The following is an 18786-nucleotide window of genomic DNA, read 5'->3' as shown; positions in this document are numbered from 1 at the left end:
AATGAGTACACAATCTAACTACCAAGCAACAAGAAATTATAAACTATTGCAAGCAGCTCGAAGGCTAGAAACAAAATGATAACTAACTAAATGCACCTATATTGAGGGATGAAAAAAGTAATAAATAATGCAATGCATGCAGCTGGAGGGCACAAAGATCCAACTACCCTAATAAATGCCATTGGCTTCCTTGAGAAAAACATTGTCAAAAGTGGGTGCACATTCTTGGAGGAACATGCATGCTGAGGAGATGTCCATGTTTTGTATCCCAAAGTTGGCAGATCATATCCCTTGAAGTGATGTGTCGGCCAGTTTCAACATGAAGATGATGAAAACCAACATGAAACTAGCCAAGGGGATTCGAAGAGCATGTATTCAATGTCAAAGTGTGTAGAGGGGTTGAATAATAAGGTTGTCTCTGAGCTCTATGAAGTGTTATGCATAGAAGGCCATCTTGGGGGTTAACAGTCTAGTAGTTTGACCTAAGTAACCCAAATATAATGTTTGATGATGTCCTCTCTAATGATCCTATTCAACAGTTTGAAGTTTCCTATCAATACATCAAGAGTATCCAAGCAAGGAAGGTGATCCATCAAGTTACCAACCAATTGACATAGACACATAGCCTTGACAAAGCAATAACAAGCCCAATTAGAGGTATTAGTAGTGGCTATAGCCTTCGAGGAAGAATAGTAAAGATAAGGGTAGCAATATCTTCCAATTAATGAGTCCACCAAGCACTAACCCATGCATAAAGGAAACTAATCTAAAGATGGTTTCTATCATGGAGAAGGGAGTTGCAAACCCTACCTGAAAAATGTCCTAGGATACTATCCTCTTGCATCTGATGATGCAGTGAGAATTTGAACTCTTTCTATCATGGCCCAGTCCAACTCCAATAAAATACGTCCCCAAACCTCCCAACCATAGGAAATTGTGGGTCAAATGAGGCTATCTATGAGGTGACTCTCGGATTGAATGTCCCAAAAATGGTTCCAAAAACATTGAAACTCAAGAAGAGAAAGGGAGCTATAGCCTTTGTTGATCTAAGGATGGAGGGCTTTACTCAAACCAAATTTGGGCCTAGAAAATTGAACACCCAAATAGCCTCTTTGGAAGAATAGGCAAGATAAGGGTAGCAATCTCTTCCAATTAAAGAGTCCACCAAGCACTAACCCATGCATAAAGGAAACTAATCTAAAGATGGTTTTTTATCATGGAGGAGGGAGTTGCAAACACTACCTGAAAAATGTCCTAGGATACTATCCTCTTGCATCTGATGATGCAGTGAGAACTTGAACTCTTTCTATCATGGCCCGGTCCAACTCCAATAAAATAGGTCCCCAAACCTCCCAACCATAGGAAATTGTGGGTCAAATGAGGCTATCTATGAGGTGAATCTCGGATTGAATGTCCCAAAAATGATTCTGAAAACATTGACACTCAAGAAGAGAAAGGGAGTTATAGCCTTTGTCTTTGTAACCCCTCCAAAGTGGAGGACATGAGGTTCACATGATAGGAAAAAAAAAAAAGAGGATGGAGATTAAAACCTAGTGAAGAAGGCATTAGTCCCCTTGCTAGATGTGCTCAATATATATACCAAATAATGTAGGTAAAAGAGAACAACCATACTTCTCCCTAATGGCACTCTTAATGAAGTCTAATACTCCATGAGTGTGTGGAATTTACCAAGGATGAACTCATCAAAGTGTGTGACAGTCATGATAAGAATGTCTAAGATATCGATGTTTCTAAGCCTATGGAACAAGGCCTCCCTTAGGACTGGGCAAAATGCCTTTCAAAAGATGACAAAGCAACAATGACTTTCAAGGAGTGACGCCTTGCCACCTCAATGTTGACTTTAAGTGCGAGAATATGTTTAATGGTTTGATACTCCACTCTAAAATTTCTTATCCTCTGGCCCAAATATGTTTCCTCTCAAGCTCCCTAGATAACTGTAAATGAAAGGTAGTTGTATAGAGCTTAAAGAAAGTGTAGTTGTCCATGATAGTCCAATAATTGTTCAAATCAGAGTTGTCTCCCAATTTGTGGATCAAATGAATAGTGTGGTGGGCCCTAAGGCAAACTCGTGTTTAAACAAATCAGTGATGCAATCAAGAAGTGTCAGTCTACCATGTTTGAAAAGTTAACTTGAAAGCCCTCCTTGTTGACTACTCTAGTGGTGTTCATCTCATATATCACCTATTTGATATCCATGTAAAAGAGCAAGCAACAAAGCATGTGAGTGACTTTTTTGAGAGAGAGAGAGGGTGTGGGGCAGTGGAGGGGTATGGCCGTGTTGTTGGAGAGGACGTGACTACAAATGAAGTCTACCCACCCAGGGATATCATAGGCAATCTAAGGGTGAACATGGATTTGGGATCAAGATCAAAGTTGAGGTTGCAATGGTGGGGTAATGTGATGCACCAAAAGGTTTTCTCGGAATGGCAAACGAATGGACACAATCACATCTCCAATGTCAAACAAAGAAGCATTTCTTACAATATAGAAGATTGCAATAAGATTTTTTTAGGATGGGGTTATGACAAGGGCCATGACCGAGTTGTCTTTGATGGGATTTGTAATCATTCTCATACCACCAATTCATAGGAATGGATTTGTGGTTTGTGGGACCAAAAGGAGTGCTAGTACAATGAGGATAGGAGCTAAAGGTTGCATCCCAAATAACAAATGAGAGATGACCACGGTTAGAGGCAACTAACTCGATGGGTGAGAAATGAGAGTGGGATGAAGTAGTTATCAAAGGAAAGAAAGGCATCTAGCTCCACATTGTCAAAAAAAGAATGGTGTGAGGGAGAATTGGGGGAGGAGGGGAGTAGTCATCTATAATGGAGAACAATAAGAGGAAGAGATCAACTAGAGGAATGGAGATGACAAAAAAACTAGTGGATATAGGGGAGGAGATCTTAGTTAGCCAAGATATAGTCGACCATGTTATGCCCTCGACTATGAGGAAAACATGTGAGCTTACTATAATCCAAAAAGCAAAGGAGGCAATTAAGGATCAATAGCAAATGAGAGTTGTTGAGGTGCAAAAGATGCATCATGTAAGCTATAGGGGGTTCCAAGGCATCATCTAAAGTCCTATGGAGGTTCACTAAGCAAGGAGCATACTTGGAACTATAGCAAATTGGGATATCATATACTAGTGTGCAAGCATTAAAGTCCCCTAATAAGATGATATCCCCCAGGCTGAGTATTAAACAATATTTGCATACAAATATTGCTAAGAGGGAGTGTTGTTTTTTTATCTAAGTCACGTATCACAAGGATATAGGACATGGAGGACACAAAAATACAAGTATCTGACGCTTAACACAATGATCCCCTGAAACATGACACAAAGGACACATTATATACTATATATTAAAAATTAAAAAATTAAAAAAAAAAAAAAAAAAAAAAATGAATTACACAACATATGAAATATATAAAACATTTACATGATGATGATACAAATTCAATTATACAACTAATGCATATATAACCAAAATAGCATTGAATGCTATCCATTTCTAAACCAAAAATACATCAACAAAGAGGCCCTAAATGGCCTATGGAGTCCAAAAACAAATCATGCTACAACAAAATAACTAGTACTACATATCCTCAAAATCGTTGCCTATATTGGGAATCGGGATCCTCATCATCAATGTCACCCTCTAAGCATTAAAATAAGATAGAAAATGCTTGGAATGTCAAATCGAGATTATGTTTGGGTGATGGGTACATGTTTACTAGGGTCATGACAGAGAAGTTCAACAATCAATGCCACCAATAGCGAGGTACATAGATGGCTTAGTCCTATTAATTAATTGCTAGTTCCATACCCTCATACATCACATACTCCAATGGAAATGTTGCAATCCCCCCCCCCCCCCCCCACAATCCTTAAATCCTGAAAATTGTTAAGTTTGTTGGATTTTGAGTAGGATCCAAAATTCTACTTTCTCCATATGAAATCCAACGAATGAAAGACACCTCCATTTTGCACTGAAACAAAACTGCCACAGGATACAGATCTTTGGGGATTCACAGCTTGTTATAAATTGGATCAACATTGCATATCATTGTCACTTGCACACACTCAGGGATTCACTAGATGATGTCATCACTCTAAAATCACAATTTGATTTTATTGTATGCTCTCACATATACAGGGAAAGGAATGAGATCGTTGATCGTCTTTCCAAAGAGGTCGCGCAGTTGAACAGGGGGCAGTGGATGATACAGGAATTCATAGATGGTGCTTTTTTTCCAATTTTTCCATCATCCATTCATCGAACTGGATGGAAATATTTTGAAATGATCCTCATGATCATTCCATGCTTTTTTGCTTTTTGTTTTTACACAGTTTCTGGACTCATTATGGACTTATGTTAATACCGTTATTTACTTTTTATGTAAATATTATGCTGATATCTGTAAATATTGAACAATGACTGTTTCTGACCACAAGTGACTGCATCTCATACATGTTGAAGATACAACATGTAATTTTCTTAATCTATTAATGAAAATTGCACTCTTTTCCTAGAAAAAAAAAAAGAAATCCAACGAGGTCAAAACTACTCTCAAACATCATGAGTCAAAAAATGGTAATGTTAAAAATTTAGGTAAAATGATGTAAATGAAAGATAAGGAACATGAAATCGATTTTGAGATGCTTTTTCATTGGACATGTGTCCAAATTTTGAGACACAAGCAAGGCTCGTGTCCAACACCAGTCAAACTCATGTCCTGCAAACAAGACACGAGTCAAACTCATGTCATACACATGCCATGTCTGACATGTCAATATCTAAGACAAGAGAGGGAAAGGGGGGGACGCGTCATGTTACTTAGTTTTTCATGTGTGTAGCTTGAACTGTGTTCCAACTATGGCAATGAATTGTTGTCCCAATAGAGTAGGCAACAACAACAACATGCCCTCCTTAAATAGTTTCATAGAGCAATGAATGAGGGTGCAAGGATAGAATTTATGGAGAGAGAGATAAAGAACCCATGCATGCATTTGCCATCCTCATTCCAATTCTAGGTTGGATGCTTTTCCAAATTTAGCAATTCAATGTTATTTTTGAGTTTTACTCTTGTTAGTAGTCGCATGCATAGTTAATTAGAAAGTGCAAATCCCTATATAGACTAGGCACTCATACACGTGAATACTTAGTTTTAGTTATGGCACAAATCTCTAGATGCATGCATGCTCTCATGCTCCAATGTTTTTGATCATATTCCAAGTACATTCAAAAGTAGAGATGCACATGTGTTGGAGATTCTAGAGTTCTCTTGCACTTTGCAAGGGCATTATTGTGGATATGGAGCCACTTTTGATCCCTAAAAATGCATGATTCATTTTACATGCTTCATAGTAGTTATTGGTCTTAAAACGTCTCTCAAGGGTAGTTAGCAAACAATGGAGAGGTGAACACTTACATGAAGTAAAAGATTTTTTGCAGTTACAAGTGGTGAAACGTGACTTGGAAAACACTTGTCCAATTTTGGTCATGGTACACTTCTATTTGTCATTCATGACCATATGAATACAATAGGAGGTTGGCTGTTGGTATGATGGTAGATGGAGTAAGCTTAAAGGTGTTGTCTTCAAGGACAATAATCAAGTTGCGACACTTGGTACCCCTATAATCCTTGTGCATTGAAGGAAGATTCAAAGGAGGCCTTCCATGATGTATGCAACATAAGACATGGCATAGACTAACTACGAAACATGAGCATTCACCTTCGAGAGGTTCCTTGGGGACATAGGTCACATGTGGCACATAAATCAAGCTTGATTACACACCTTTTTAATGGGCACTATCCTAGGTCGGTTACCATCTAGATCCTAATCCCATTCACATATTTGGAGGCACTTCTACTTACTTGATGGTATTATTAATATTTGAGAAGGACTTTTGAGGTTTAGGGCATATTGTTGGAGCCATTTTCTACATGTTTGGAGGAGAGTGTCTTGGCTGAGAAGATTCCATTTGGCCTTCGTGGCAACCTCAAAACCTAAAATTAAGTCAAAATTGTCTTTAGAAGGGGAGCTCTCCATCCTTGAAAGAATCTAGATACTTCTTAATAATATTAATGGGAGGAAGTTAGAAGGAGAAGCTGTAAAATAAGGAAATTCCTTTGCAAAAAGCAGCATTCAAGAGGAGGAAAGAACCACTACCACACCACACCACACCCCCCCCCCCCCCCAAAAAAAAAAGAGGCCAAGTTGTTCTTTGTTCTTTGGCAGGCTGATGAAGGGTTATGACACTTAATGGCTTCCATTTCTTATTCCTTTTTTGTAGGTTAAATGTATGCTAGCACATCATTACACATTTGCTGCTGTACATTCCTGGCAGAAGCTCTGTACACTAGCTTTTCGAGGGCTGTTTGGGCTGAATAAGAGGTTAAGTGGTAACTATGATGGTCCACTTATACCTATTTACATAATCAGATCTGAATTAAGATTGCTGCTGGCTGTTTATTCTATTACGAAAGCTGTTCTTTTGTACTCTTTCACCTATGATTACATGGTATGGCTGCACAACTTCAACTGAATATGGAATTGTATCATTTGTGAGAATTTCATGTTACTTAGAACATCAATCTGATTGATATTGCTGGTAGTGACTGCTATTAATGGCTTTACTATGCTTTTTTCATACATGTTCAAACTTATCTGTTGCCCTAATTCCATTGCTCTAAAGACAAGACACTATTGTCCCTTAATTCCACCACTTATTTACTGAAAAATCTTTTAAACGCGTCATTCACTCATCTGATATTCAAATCTGCTTTAAAGGGCAGATTATTATCTTATTTGAGAGATTTCTCCTTTGTCCTGGAAAAGAACCAGTCCAAAGAGAGAGGAACCAATGTTGTGATCACAGTGAGCAGCATTCCTAAGTTTCCCTAGGGTTCCACTTTGTTCTTGGACTTGAATACAATTAAAGTGCAGGTTTGGGAGTCAACAAGGATTTGTCCTGAAATGATCTACATAAATGTGGATGTGCATCCTATTAGAGTTTGATCACCATTGTGGATAGTATTAGTACATGTTAAATGTGTAACAAGAGGTATCAAAGTCAAAGGACAGTTTTGGGAGGATCTGAACCGAAGGTGACTTTTAAAAGCAATGTCAGTTTCAACGGTAACAGTGAAAGATTTGATTGTAAGGAGATATGTTGTAATTGGAGTAGTGTTTTAGTGGGAGCTATCCACTGGTTGATGAGATGACATCCACATCAGATAATAATTTGATGGTGAAGGATTTAACCACTGGAATCTCAAGATGGAGGATCCTGAATGAAAGGGAACATTCGATCGTTATGCAAGGCATTAAGCTGAAGGGCAAGTGATAATAGAAGGCAAAGATTAAGCAGCATCTGAAAGACTGAGAAGCACTTTATTTTGCTAAAGAGAAAACAGCAAAATGTATTTGATTGGCTCTGTGCAATCATTTTGACACGAAGTGAGAAAGAAGCACTAGTTGGCCATATGAACAGCACAATGGCTTTGGCCAATCTACTTGCAGTGGTTGGGATCAATATCTCAAAGGAGGATAAAGCCATAACCTTATTGTGCAGCCTTCCTAATTTATGTGAAAATCGCAAACTAGCAGTGGATCACAAAGAAGCTAGGGTTGAAAAATTTGATCGGTTTGTTCCTTCATGATGGAAACCAGACAAGATATGATTGCAGAGTATGGTCATAGTTGAGGCAGTGGAATTTACATTAATCACCTCTCAGTTAGTGTCCTCTTTCTTCTTTGACCTCTTCAGTACATAGTACAAATATGCTGGAAAAACAGACTATCTGAATCATTGGACATGCATAATTAAATGATGGGAGCAGGCACTGTATGTATTTAATAAAGAATTTCTTGTATGCAGCATGATCAAGCATTTTCAGTAATGGCCATATGAACAGCACAATGGCTTTGGCCAATCTACTTGCAGTGGTTGGGGTCAATATCTCAAAGGAGGATAAAGCCATAACCTTATTGTGCAGCCTTCCTAATTTATGTGAAAATCGCAAACTAGCAGTGGATCACAAAGAAGCTAGAGTTGAAAAATTTGATCGGTTTGTTTCTTCATGATGGAAACCAGACAAGATATGATTGCAGAGTATGGTCATGGTTGAGGCAGTGGAATTTACATAAATCACCTCTCAGTTAGTGTCCTCTTTCTTCTTTGACCTCTTCAGTACATGGTACAAATATGCTGGAAAAACAGACTATCTGAATCATTGGAGATGCATAATTACATGATGGGAGCAGGCACTGTATGTATTTAATAAAGAATTTCTTGTATGCAGCATGATCAAGCATTTTCAGTAATGATTGACAGTAATATACATTTATATTTCAATGGTGAAGTTACCATTTTCATCATTCTTTTGAGCACATAGGTGAGATATTTCTTTCTTGTATAGTTTGTAAAAAATAAATTAAAGAATATATTTCAATATATGATCCACAAGAATATAAATCTGATTTGTGCTATCTCATAATTTTTCTGAAAAGATATGTAACCACATGTAGCATTTCATTTCTTTGTTAATGAAAAAATCTTCTTCATTACCAGTAGAAAAAAAAAAAGCCTGAAAGAAAAACAGAAACTAACACCACTCAATAACATCCTATTATTCTTTCTTAAGTGCCACCATTAGGCTTCTATTCTGCCTAATACTTCACAGTTCACAGACAAGAAATCACCTTGTAATCAAAGTTGAACATCCCTTGTGAGTAATGCGGCTCATTAGTCAGCTGTACAATGGAAAATCCACAGAAATTAGCTCTCATTAAACACAGATTATGTTATTCTCATCAATTCCCTGTACATGTTTCTTACCATTTACAGCCATACACATATCAACTAAATAAATTATTAACATATACAAGAACAACAAGCCTTGCATTAATCCAAGGGGGAGCCTGTATGAAGATTATATACAGTGAAATGAATACGAAGAATATAAGCCAAATAAGAAAGTCGCAAGAAAGACCTGTGCATTGATTTTCAGCGCCAGATTGTCTGTCAAGTCACACTTAACTCTTGCACTGAGCCTTCCGTCTGTCAATATCCTTCCAACAAGCATGCACTGAAATACCAAATGCAATAAGCTTTCTCATTGGATATCACTTCGAAGTTTAACATTTCATATATAGAACTTCTGACTATTCCTCGGTCCAAGTTCATTTCAAAATAGGCATATGATCATTTTGAACAACACAAGAAAATAAAATAAATAGAAAACAGGCCATTAAGGAAAATAACCTCGTTCAACTACCTTTGGGTCCAGGAAATTGGCACCAAACTCATAATGCGCAGACGGAACCTTTACTGTATCGGTTGACTGAGAAGGTACCTCCGTGGAACCCATGAATACACTGATGAAACGAAGCCAAACAGTTCAAAAACACTGCTAGGTGTTAAATATCGACTTGTTACTAGTTATCTTTGGCACTGCTCAATAGTTGGTTGAGACATAAATAATCAAATGTAATGCTAACCCCACCCCTTCATAGAATGACTATCCATTTTCCCCTGTAAAGTATGAGGATAAAAGTTGAAGAGAGCACCTGTGGCTAAGAGAAAATTTCTGATTTAGAGGCTTTGTGAAATCAAAGCGCAACCCTTCAAAAAGATCAGGCTTCAGTGACACTGCAAAGTACATAACACAGAAAAGAAATCCATCACCTTCATTGTCGACACATTCTTTTCTTAGAGGTCACTGCCAATGATTGGACATGAATGTTCCAATCAGATAGAGGTTGTAGAGTCAGTAATCAAAGAGATCCGGCTCCAATAATGCCACCAAGTCATACAAAAAAGTTGTCCCGATATTTCTTTTGTAAAAAAAACAAGATAGTTATTAACCCACGAGAACCCAGCAATCTGTGAGATCAATTTTTGAATTCATCTCAAACCTAATCCACAAATAATGTATATTCATACATCAGCTTGTTGATGGTTGATACTTGAAAAGGAACCATACAATGAATTAAAGAGGACCTACAAACAAAAATTTCAATGCCAGAATGAAGACAAACAAACAATACAAGCTTCGATGACACAACGTAAATAGAAAAGTAATAACAAACATTAACAACCCTACAACGCTTCAAAAGTGAAATTTTAGATTGATTTAAAAATTCCCAGACATATTAAACTTGTAAACGATCAAACTACAAAAACAAGTGTAGTTTCTAAAGTATCTAGCCTTTTGATTTGACAAAACCTTGTAAACATTGGAACTAAATCTGTATGGATTAATACAGAGAAGAAACAAAAAAATAAAGTATGCCTATCAGGAAAAACAAAAGGATATATTATATATAGTAGACGGTGATAGGGTGTTCTGTTAAGGCACTCCGTGGTGTAAAGGTCAGTGGTTCAAAACTCCATAGCCAAAAATCCAGCCATGGTAAGGGCTAGTGTGGCCAGGCCAGGCCAGGTGCGATCCCTGGGTGATTTTGACAGCTTAGATGCCCCTGGGTCATGGCTACTCAAGCCACAGGTTAGGCATGCCAGTCATCTCAGAACTCACATAATCTAGCAAACAAAAATGATAATGCAACAATAGAAAAATATGAAGATTCTCAACTGTATATTTGGATCATTGAAGAAAACAGATTGCTATATAAATGAGGATAAGACAGCAACTCACAAGAACTAATCATTTGGCATTGAAATTTACAGGCACCTTAGGTCAATGTGACGCTGGAAATAATGCAAATTAATAACAGTATTGAACAATGTTGTATAGCCCCTGATTATGATGAACTGAATTTATTTTGGCTGAGATAAGTAATTGATATTTAAAGTGAGGTTCATTCCTCCATCGGAGGTTTTTCCCACCATAAACCTTGTATCTACTTTTTCTTGGAATGTTCTGATATATGCATAGTAACTAATAATACACATAATGATTAATAATGGAATGTCTATTTTTTGTTACTTCTCAGATGTTCTGTGATTTTCATTTGTTTAAATTAGTATCTAATGATATCAATACCTGCTCTGTAAGAGATGTTATGTTCTATTCCTTCCAGTAACAGTTATGATGTTTTGATGAATGTAAAATCTGTTCCAATAATGCTAGAATAAATCATTGAGTTAAATTGCTACTATGTGTTAGTGATGGTTTATGTTATTTGGTAGATAGTATTTCGGTGCTTTAATATCTGTCTTACAGGTCGATAGGAACACCTTGGTCCAATAACTAGAAATGTAAAAACATCCAATGTAGGTAAAACAAAAATGAGAAATCCATGTGGAATAAGATAAATTTATTAAATAACGTAGTAATGATTAATGATGATACCACTCATGACGTTATTGCTCTGAGAGTAGAAAGGTGCTCTACAGCCCAGTATGGGGGAGATGTCATGTAATGTTATATTAAAAATATTAAAAGATTAAAAATTAATTAAATAAAAAATAAAAGAAATAACTACATATGTATGTGGCAACATCTAAAAATAAAAAATAAATCGGCCTAGATCCATTTTAAACCTGAATTTATCAAGCAGCAGGAGGAATCAAATTTCTTAATGTGCAAAATTCTTAATACATTACACAATTAAATGATAAAATAAATAAATAAATAAACATTAAGAAATGTGATCCCTCTTCGTGCTTCATAGATCCAGGTTTAAGATGGATCTGAGCTGGTAAATAAGATTGAATAGTCTCAAGTATGAAGTGACATGACTTGTGACCTTATAGTATTATTATATAATATAATGTAGTCTATGTACATTACACAGGCGCATGTGCTAGGGTTTTGATACACAAGGACAACTGAGGAAATTCATGCCACAGAAGTATCAGTGAGGGAAAATTTAGCAACCAGCAAATAAAGAAATGATAGGTATTGGTGCTAATTTAAATCCTTGGTGTATAAAACGATAAAATAAAGCATGGAGTTGTGGCCTTAGGATAAAAGGATACGTGTGTTACAGTTAAACACAGATTACAGCAAAAGAGAACACCCTTCACAACAAACGATAGCAGATATTACCCTGACCATGGCAGGTGCAGATGGAATAATGAGCACCCTAAAAAAAGGGGAAAGGAAACATGGCTGGATTATTAGTCTGGTAAAGGATAGGATGGGAATGGGGAAGGAAGATTATTGGAAAGTAGAAATTAGCATTCAGCCTGTATAATCTGTTTGAATTTTTCAGCCACCTTTCCAAACAAGTTGCAAAAACAAAGACAACATCTAGCAACCAGAACTGTGGTTGGAGGGCTTCCTACTGATAGACGACTGCAAAGGAAAAAAGGAGCCCGGAGGAATACTGGGTGGCTATGCTAAAAACGAGAAAGGCCCCATCCAGATTAACGAACTGTCAACTTACAACAGTTGTTCAAATTTTGTTATGGAAAGCCATAAATTATGAAAACACAGGCTAAATATTTAATATATGCAACTGGCAATTTTAACAGCCAAGTCTATGAGAAGCCAGCCCAGAAACACAAAACATGCTACCCAGGTCCCAAATGCATATAGTTTTTGCTATGGGAATGGAGAGCAGAAGACCAGCCAAAGCAATGGAGCTCAAACATGCACATGAAAAAGGCATAGATAAAGGATGATTTTTTGGAATGCTGTAATACATAGAGAGCGCATTGATGGAGTCCAGTCGATAGAAAACCGCAAGTCTCACACTTTATGCATCCAGTAACAATATTCCAGTTTTAAGTCGGTTGGATTATACTGTTGGAAGTTTCAGATCTGAAATATTATAGATATGGAAGTTTCAGATCTGAACTATAAGCCAAAAACCAAAATTATTGGCACGGACAACGTCATTTTGTAAAAACTCTTCTGTAATATTAATATAAAATTATAAATCTCTACTTTCTCTGGAAAAAAAATATATATAAATCTCTTCTTTAATTACCAAAAATACAAAGACATAAGAACAAAAGAGGTCATCTGATGTCAACTCATGAAAATAGATTTCATCAACGGATAATGAACCATGAAACTTGGAAGAAAATTCAATCCCGTGCCACTGAAAGAGCTTTATTTTCCATGCAAACAAAATTGCAGAAAGGTCAAGGACGATGTTGCAAAGAAAACTTTAACAAAATATCAATTAGCAAGGGTCACACAGGATTGTGATTCTCCCTACCTTCTTTAAAACCTAGGTAAAATTTAAAGAAGTATATGCTCATAACATATATATCAGAAAGTATAACATATTGTTCATCACTTTTCATATATCTTCACGAAACTAATTTACATGCATCAAGTGGTTACAAAAGAATATAGAAACTATAGGCTGCCACTTGAATTGAATTGAAAAAAAAATCACAAACAAGTAAAGGAATACAAATTCCTACCAACTAAAACGTGTGAAAATGTCTACCTATAAAAAGAGTTTGAAAAGGTGTGCTTCAAATTCAAAATCCTAGTTTACAGCGAAGTACAAGGGAAAACTGATGTTAATTATAAAAAAAAGAATGCGTGTAATAAATAATTAGTAGTGAACACTGGCTGGCCTATTATACAGTTTCAACATAGGAGTAACATTGAGATTAATTATACTAGGAGGTAAGAGATTAGGAAGAAAAGGATCTTAGATCTGTGCAAATTAGAAAGCTCCCAAAGTTAAGAGCCAGTGCAGATGATTTTGAATTGTATTGTTGGTGCAAATTAGTCATACAACTCCTAGCCTATTTCACATTCATTTTTATCATCTAGGCATGTCTTGGATACACAGAATTATTAGATAATCGACCTAATTTTACCATCTTAGCCTAATCATGACCGGATCTTTTTCTCAATTCTACTTGGTATGTATTCGTAGTAGATCTCTCCAATTAGCTAGGTAGAAATTCAACTAGACTTGTCACACCTCCGTTACGATAAACCAACACGTTTTTTCATAAGGCTTAAGATAATAGATGGTCCTGAAGGTCATGAGTAAACAGCGCAGGCCAAGACTAAATCTAACTTTTAACTGTGTTTTAAGATTAGAAACTACTCTGAAATGGAATAAATCAAAGCACTTGCTTTAGTTTGATTTTTTTTCTTGTGAGGTCTAACCATGTGCCAATCCAAAGAAGCAAACAATTTGGAAAGTATTTAAATAAGAAACAGTAGAAGTAGAAGATATCAGAGGAAAAAATGAAAGCAGAAAGAACAAACTTAACCTAAAAAGAAAATCCATCCAGGAAGAAGACGTGAGATGAGGCTGAGAACAAATGGTGCAGCATACAAAAAAATAGGGACAGAGAGGTGTAACTAGGGAGAAAGAGTACTGTAGAATTTGTATATTTTCTATGATGATACACATACATGTTTTCTAAACTAAATCGTATTTCCTTTTGTTAATTTTTTGCATTAGTTCTCTTTGCGAAAGAGAAATTTTCATCTTTTCGGCCTTACCTTATATTGAGTTTTCTGCCTAATTCTGTCACACTTCAAACACATGTTCATAGACGGATCAATAATGATAAATAGATAGCTAAAAATGTCTTTACTAAATATCACATTTGTGTTGCTGCATAATAGTATCATACAATGATAGTACACGATGACTAACACAATGGCAGCAGAGGAGAAGTCCGTGAAAGTCAATAACATCAGACCAAAAACGGTAATCAAAACATAGAAAAAATGCTAAAATGTGTTCGATCTCTTTGAATAGGTACCACAGGCATATGGGTGGATCAACAGCGATTTTATTATTTATGGGTGCCTAACTTATTTATTGTTCCTTAGGTCTCTCCTTCAGTAAAACTTATTGATTCTGCAGACCAACAGAGATTTAATATTTATGGGTTTACAACACCATGGGGACAAACTGAGCTTGGCCTTATTTGGATAATGTATAGCTTGCAAGAATCTGTTTGGCTGTGATCCAGAGGCAAGTTGAACTTGGCTTGATGATGACCAGGTTCAAACCTAGTGTAGGCGTGCTCCCTATGATAATGCACGCGGTTGCACAAGGCATTGCTGAGGTGTGAGGTCATGTTAATGCAATAAATGTTGGTTCCCGTGCTAATACGGAGGTGCTGTTAATGGCAATCCCTGCACTAATGTAGTACATGCAGATGAAGCTATGTGCAAGTCTTGGGTGACTTAAGCAAAATAGATACTCTTCAGGTGTGGCCTTGCAGACAAAGGTCCTGGAGTTGATCTTACGAAGCTCTACCCTATGCAGCCGAAAGGGGCTAACCGACCAACAAAATTGGTATAGACTACTGCATAAACGTGAAGGGTTGCCATACAAAAGTTTAGGGCCTTGGTCTTGAAGAATTCTTATTTTTTGGAAAATGCATCTCAAATTTAAGCGATGATCAAAAAAGTGAATCATTCGATCTATTGGACCAACGCTTGAGCATGCAAATTAATCTTTAAAAAATTAATCAGGAATAACAGTAAAAATAAAAATAAAAACCCAATAAAGTTACAAGGAAGAAAGAAAGAGAAATTGCACTTACTCATAATTTCACGTTGAATCTCGTCATAAGGGATTGGGCATGGTAAGTTAAGCCAATCGACTTTGCCTTTGTCCTTCATGGCACCCTCTGCTGCTGCTGGTGGTGGAGGAGGTGCGCCTAATGGGTGTGGGGGAGGAGGAGGAGGGGCGTCAGCATGGCTTACTGAAGCACCCATTCTTCACCAAATCAAATCCCGGACTACCGCTATAACTGTAGTACTTTCTTTATTAACCCAATGAATACCAAAACACAATATCAGCCTTCTGCCCTGCAATCTGGCCTCGGCATTCCACAACAATGTCAGTTCTACCCGAAACAATCGTAAAAATCAAAGGTTTAAGAGAGGTTTATAGAACAACAAAACAGATTTTAGTCCAAAATTTGGGGTGAGATGCACCTATTGGCAGCTGCGCTATCATCAGCTACACTGCCGGTTTGCAGGAGGAAAAGCAGAAGGAAACCCACCAGAGAAAATGCTGAATCTTCTAAAGTCCAAATGGGGTTTTCCTAACCTTTACGCATAGATTTTTGAGATGAGACATAAGACAGTGAAACGGAGGGCTAAAATTTTGAGTGTAGTTGGCCGCCTCAGCTAGTTTGGGTTTTTCCTCTGCCCTCCCTCAAAAGATTTGAAATTACTCGCATCTCTCGTCCTTCCCGTTTACCCTAATTCAAGCCATGGTTTCCGTGTTAAGAATGAGATCGTCCATTCAAAATTTCCCATGAAAATATCAAAGTCTGGAAGGTATGTTGAGGAGTTACTTCCATTTTTAAGTTCCATTCATTTTTTCAAGGTTAGGGTTTTTGGTTTAGCATTAAGGTCAGTTTCTTATCGGGTCTTCCATATTTTTCGCTGATGTGATCTGAAAAATAATATTTTAATTAAAAAAATCAGTTATTATAAAGAGTAAGTTAGGTATAATTATAATGTAATTGAAACTACAATTAAAATATATATATAAATAACTATGCAAATGAATTTTTTATTTTTAAAATTTTAAATAAAGATAAATTCATGTTTATAAAAATATATATATATATAACTAATTCTCGAAGAAGGAAAAAATTATATATAAAATTGAGTGTCTTTAATGATTTTGGAAGATAAAATGTAACCACCCATGCTTTGTAATTTTGGATAAATATGTTTTTCTACAAGATATTTTTGTAGTCAAAGATACTTAGATTAAGCATTTTAATGTAATGGAGTATTATGTGATGCTAATTAAATCAATGCTATATATATAATTGATGATATTATTTTTATTAAATATCAGTGGCATGTGAAAGTGTTTTTTATGATTTTGGAACATAAAATGTAGTCATTTATGCTTGTAGTTTTGGACAAATTACCAACAACCATGTAGATATATGCTCTTCTACAAGATATCTTTATAGTCAAAGATGCTTAGATTAAGCACCTCAATGTAATGGAGTATTATGTGATGGTAATTAAATCAATGCTAGATATAATCTACACATGAATGGTATGTTAGCTCGAATCAATAAGAAAATAGGTTGCTTTCCACGATATATCCTTATTTCATGTGCAAAGAGGCTTCAATGTGATTATTGACACATGCGCTAGTAGGTCTTTAGCTCTAAGCCTTAACAACATTTTAAAAAATAGGGAACTTCTTATTAGCCAAATGCCTCAATGAATACATGATTGGGCATACATATCAATGTGCATTAATACCACATACAAAAATGCAAACAACTCATCAAGTTAATGGCATTGGAAAGTGTGATTTTACAACACCAACTAGTACTTGTTCTATGTGCACATTAATCGTCACCCCAAGTGAAGAAGAATATGACTTGAAACTACATAGATGTTGTGGGACAATGGAGAATTTTGACAAAGAATCTGATGCAAAATTGTGCTCGCTTACATTGTTTACTTACAAATAATACAAACACATATCTAACACAAACGAAAGTTGTCTCATCAAATGGCCAAGGTCTAAGTGACCTTGGTAGGAAACATACAACTTGTTAAGTAAGAACTTTGACCTGTAAAAAAATATTGTTTAAAAGAAGATGAAATTGATAATTACATCTCTGTATTTATTTAGTGGTGCACTATTTGTTTTTTCTCTCGTTATACTAATGGGAGGGGGTGGAGTTTCCACCCTCTTGTCGCCTTAATTAGCTTTTTTCATGGTTGGGTGGGGCACATTGCCTACTTAGAGATGAACTTAGGTACATTTGGAGATATATATCGGGATTAGACATCATACATGCCTCTAATGACACAAGTGACATGGCAACATTTTGAAGGTGGATGCTTAATGAAATATCAAGGTTTCATTATGGTTTGTGAAGATGTTAACATGGTGGGGAATGGTCAAGAGAATAAGGAAGGTGCCAAAACAATGTCAAATCCTTATGGGAGAAAAAAACTTGGATAACCCTAAAGGCTTAATTAGGGTTTTATGACCCTCATGGGTTTCAACACCGTGACTCTATGGAAGATATGATCAACTTTAAATTATTTTAAAAAATCTTCAAAGGCTTGACAAAGCCATTCATTTTAAACAAAATTGGTTTTGCTTTGACTCCTTGAGTGGAAGGTTGGTTCATGTAGACGAGAATACCACTTTATCATACCACCAACCTATTAGGTTGGCTTTATCATGAGGTGCTACAAATTGTGTATGCGCAAAATATGATTCATTTTGAATATTTTGCTCCTTCATAGCTAAGGTTCATGTAGAAAAAACATTTGGAATTTTATTGTATAGGCCTCGAAGTGAAAATGAGCGAATTAGTCAGTAAGAACTGTTAATCAAGACTGTCATTGATGTCAATATGGAATTAGCCGAGATGGCAAGTATTCTTGAGATGCCTAGTTCCAGATGATGATGAGGTACATGTTCAACAAACTCTTGTTTGATAAAAATGCCATCAATGAAGATGTCAAGCTATTAATATGTCAAGCCACTAATGAAGTCCTTGAACTAACTATGATGTTGCCAAGTGTCAATCATGTGCCTTGATTGATGATCTAGACATTAAGTGCCAATATACAAGTCTTTGATGTGGAGGACTATACTTGATGAAGTCATACACGTGATGATGGCATACTCTGGAATAACCACACTTGATAATGGTCTTGATGACATGGTTGGAAGACTACTTTGGAACTTTCCTAATGATGTTGCACTATAACATATCATTGCACTAGTATATAATGATATTGTTGGATACGTGATGACATGGATATTGCACTCCTACATGATCCTATGATGATGAAGAATCCAAACAATGGAGAAGTTATATTGTCCCAAACATTTTATGC

General features: G+C 36.3%; 1 protein-coding gene across 1 annotated transcript in view; it reads right to left on the bottom strand.

Annotated features, from left to right (window-relative positions):
• Positions 1-16297, bottom strand: part of LOC149249049 (mitochondrial import receptor subunit TOM40-1-like) — a 60450-nt gene extending 44153 nt beyond the window's left edge. The window contains exons 1-6 of the mRNA XM_089458605.1: positions 15880-16297; positions 15483-15757; positions 9602-9683; positions 9310-9409; positions 9025-9120; positions 8735-8785 (exon numbers count right to left, since the gene is read on the bottom strand). Coding sequence (XP_089314731.1) covers positions 8735-8785; positions 9025-9120; positions 9310-9409; positions 9602-9683; positions 15483-15657 — 504 coding nt within the window. The 5' untranslated portion in view covers positions 15658-15757; positions 15880-16297. The remainder of the gene's footprint in view (positions 1-8734; positions 8786-9024; positions 9121-9309; positions 9410-9601; positions 9684-15482; positions 15758-15879) is intronic.
• Positions 16298-18786: the final 2489 nt, after the last annotated feature.

Source organism: Pinus tabuliformis, chromosome 7 (assembly GCF_031772625.1).
Source record: "Pinus tabuliformis cultivar Carrire ecotype Pingquan chromosome 7, CPIR1, whole genome shotgun sequence".
Lineage (NCBI taxonomy): Eukaryota > Viridiplantae > Streptophyta > Pinopsida > Pinales > Pinaceae > Pinus > Pinus tabuliformis.
Note: the sequence above shows the minus strand (reverse complement) of the source record. Positions and strands in the feature narration are given on the sequence as shown.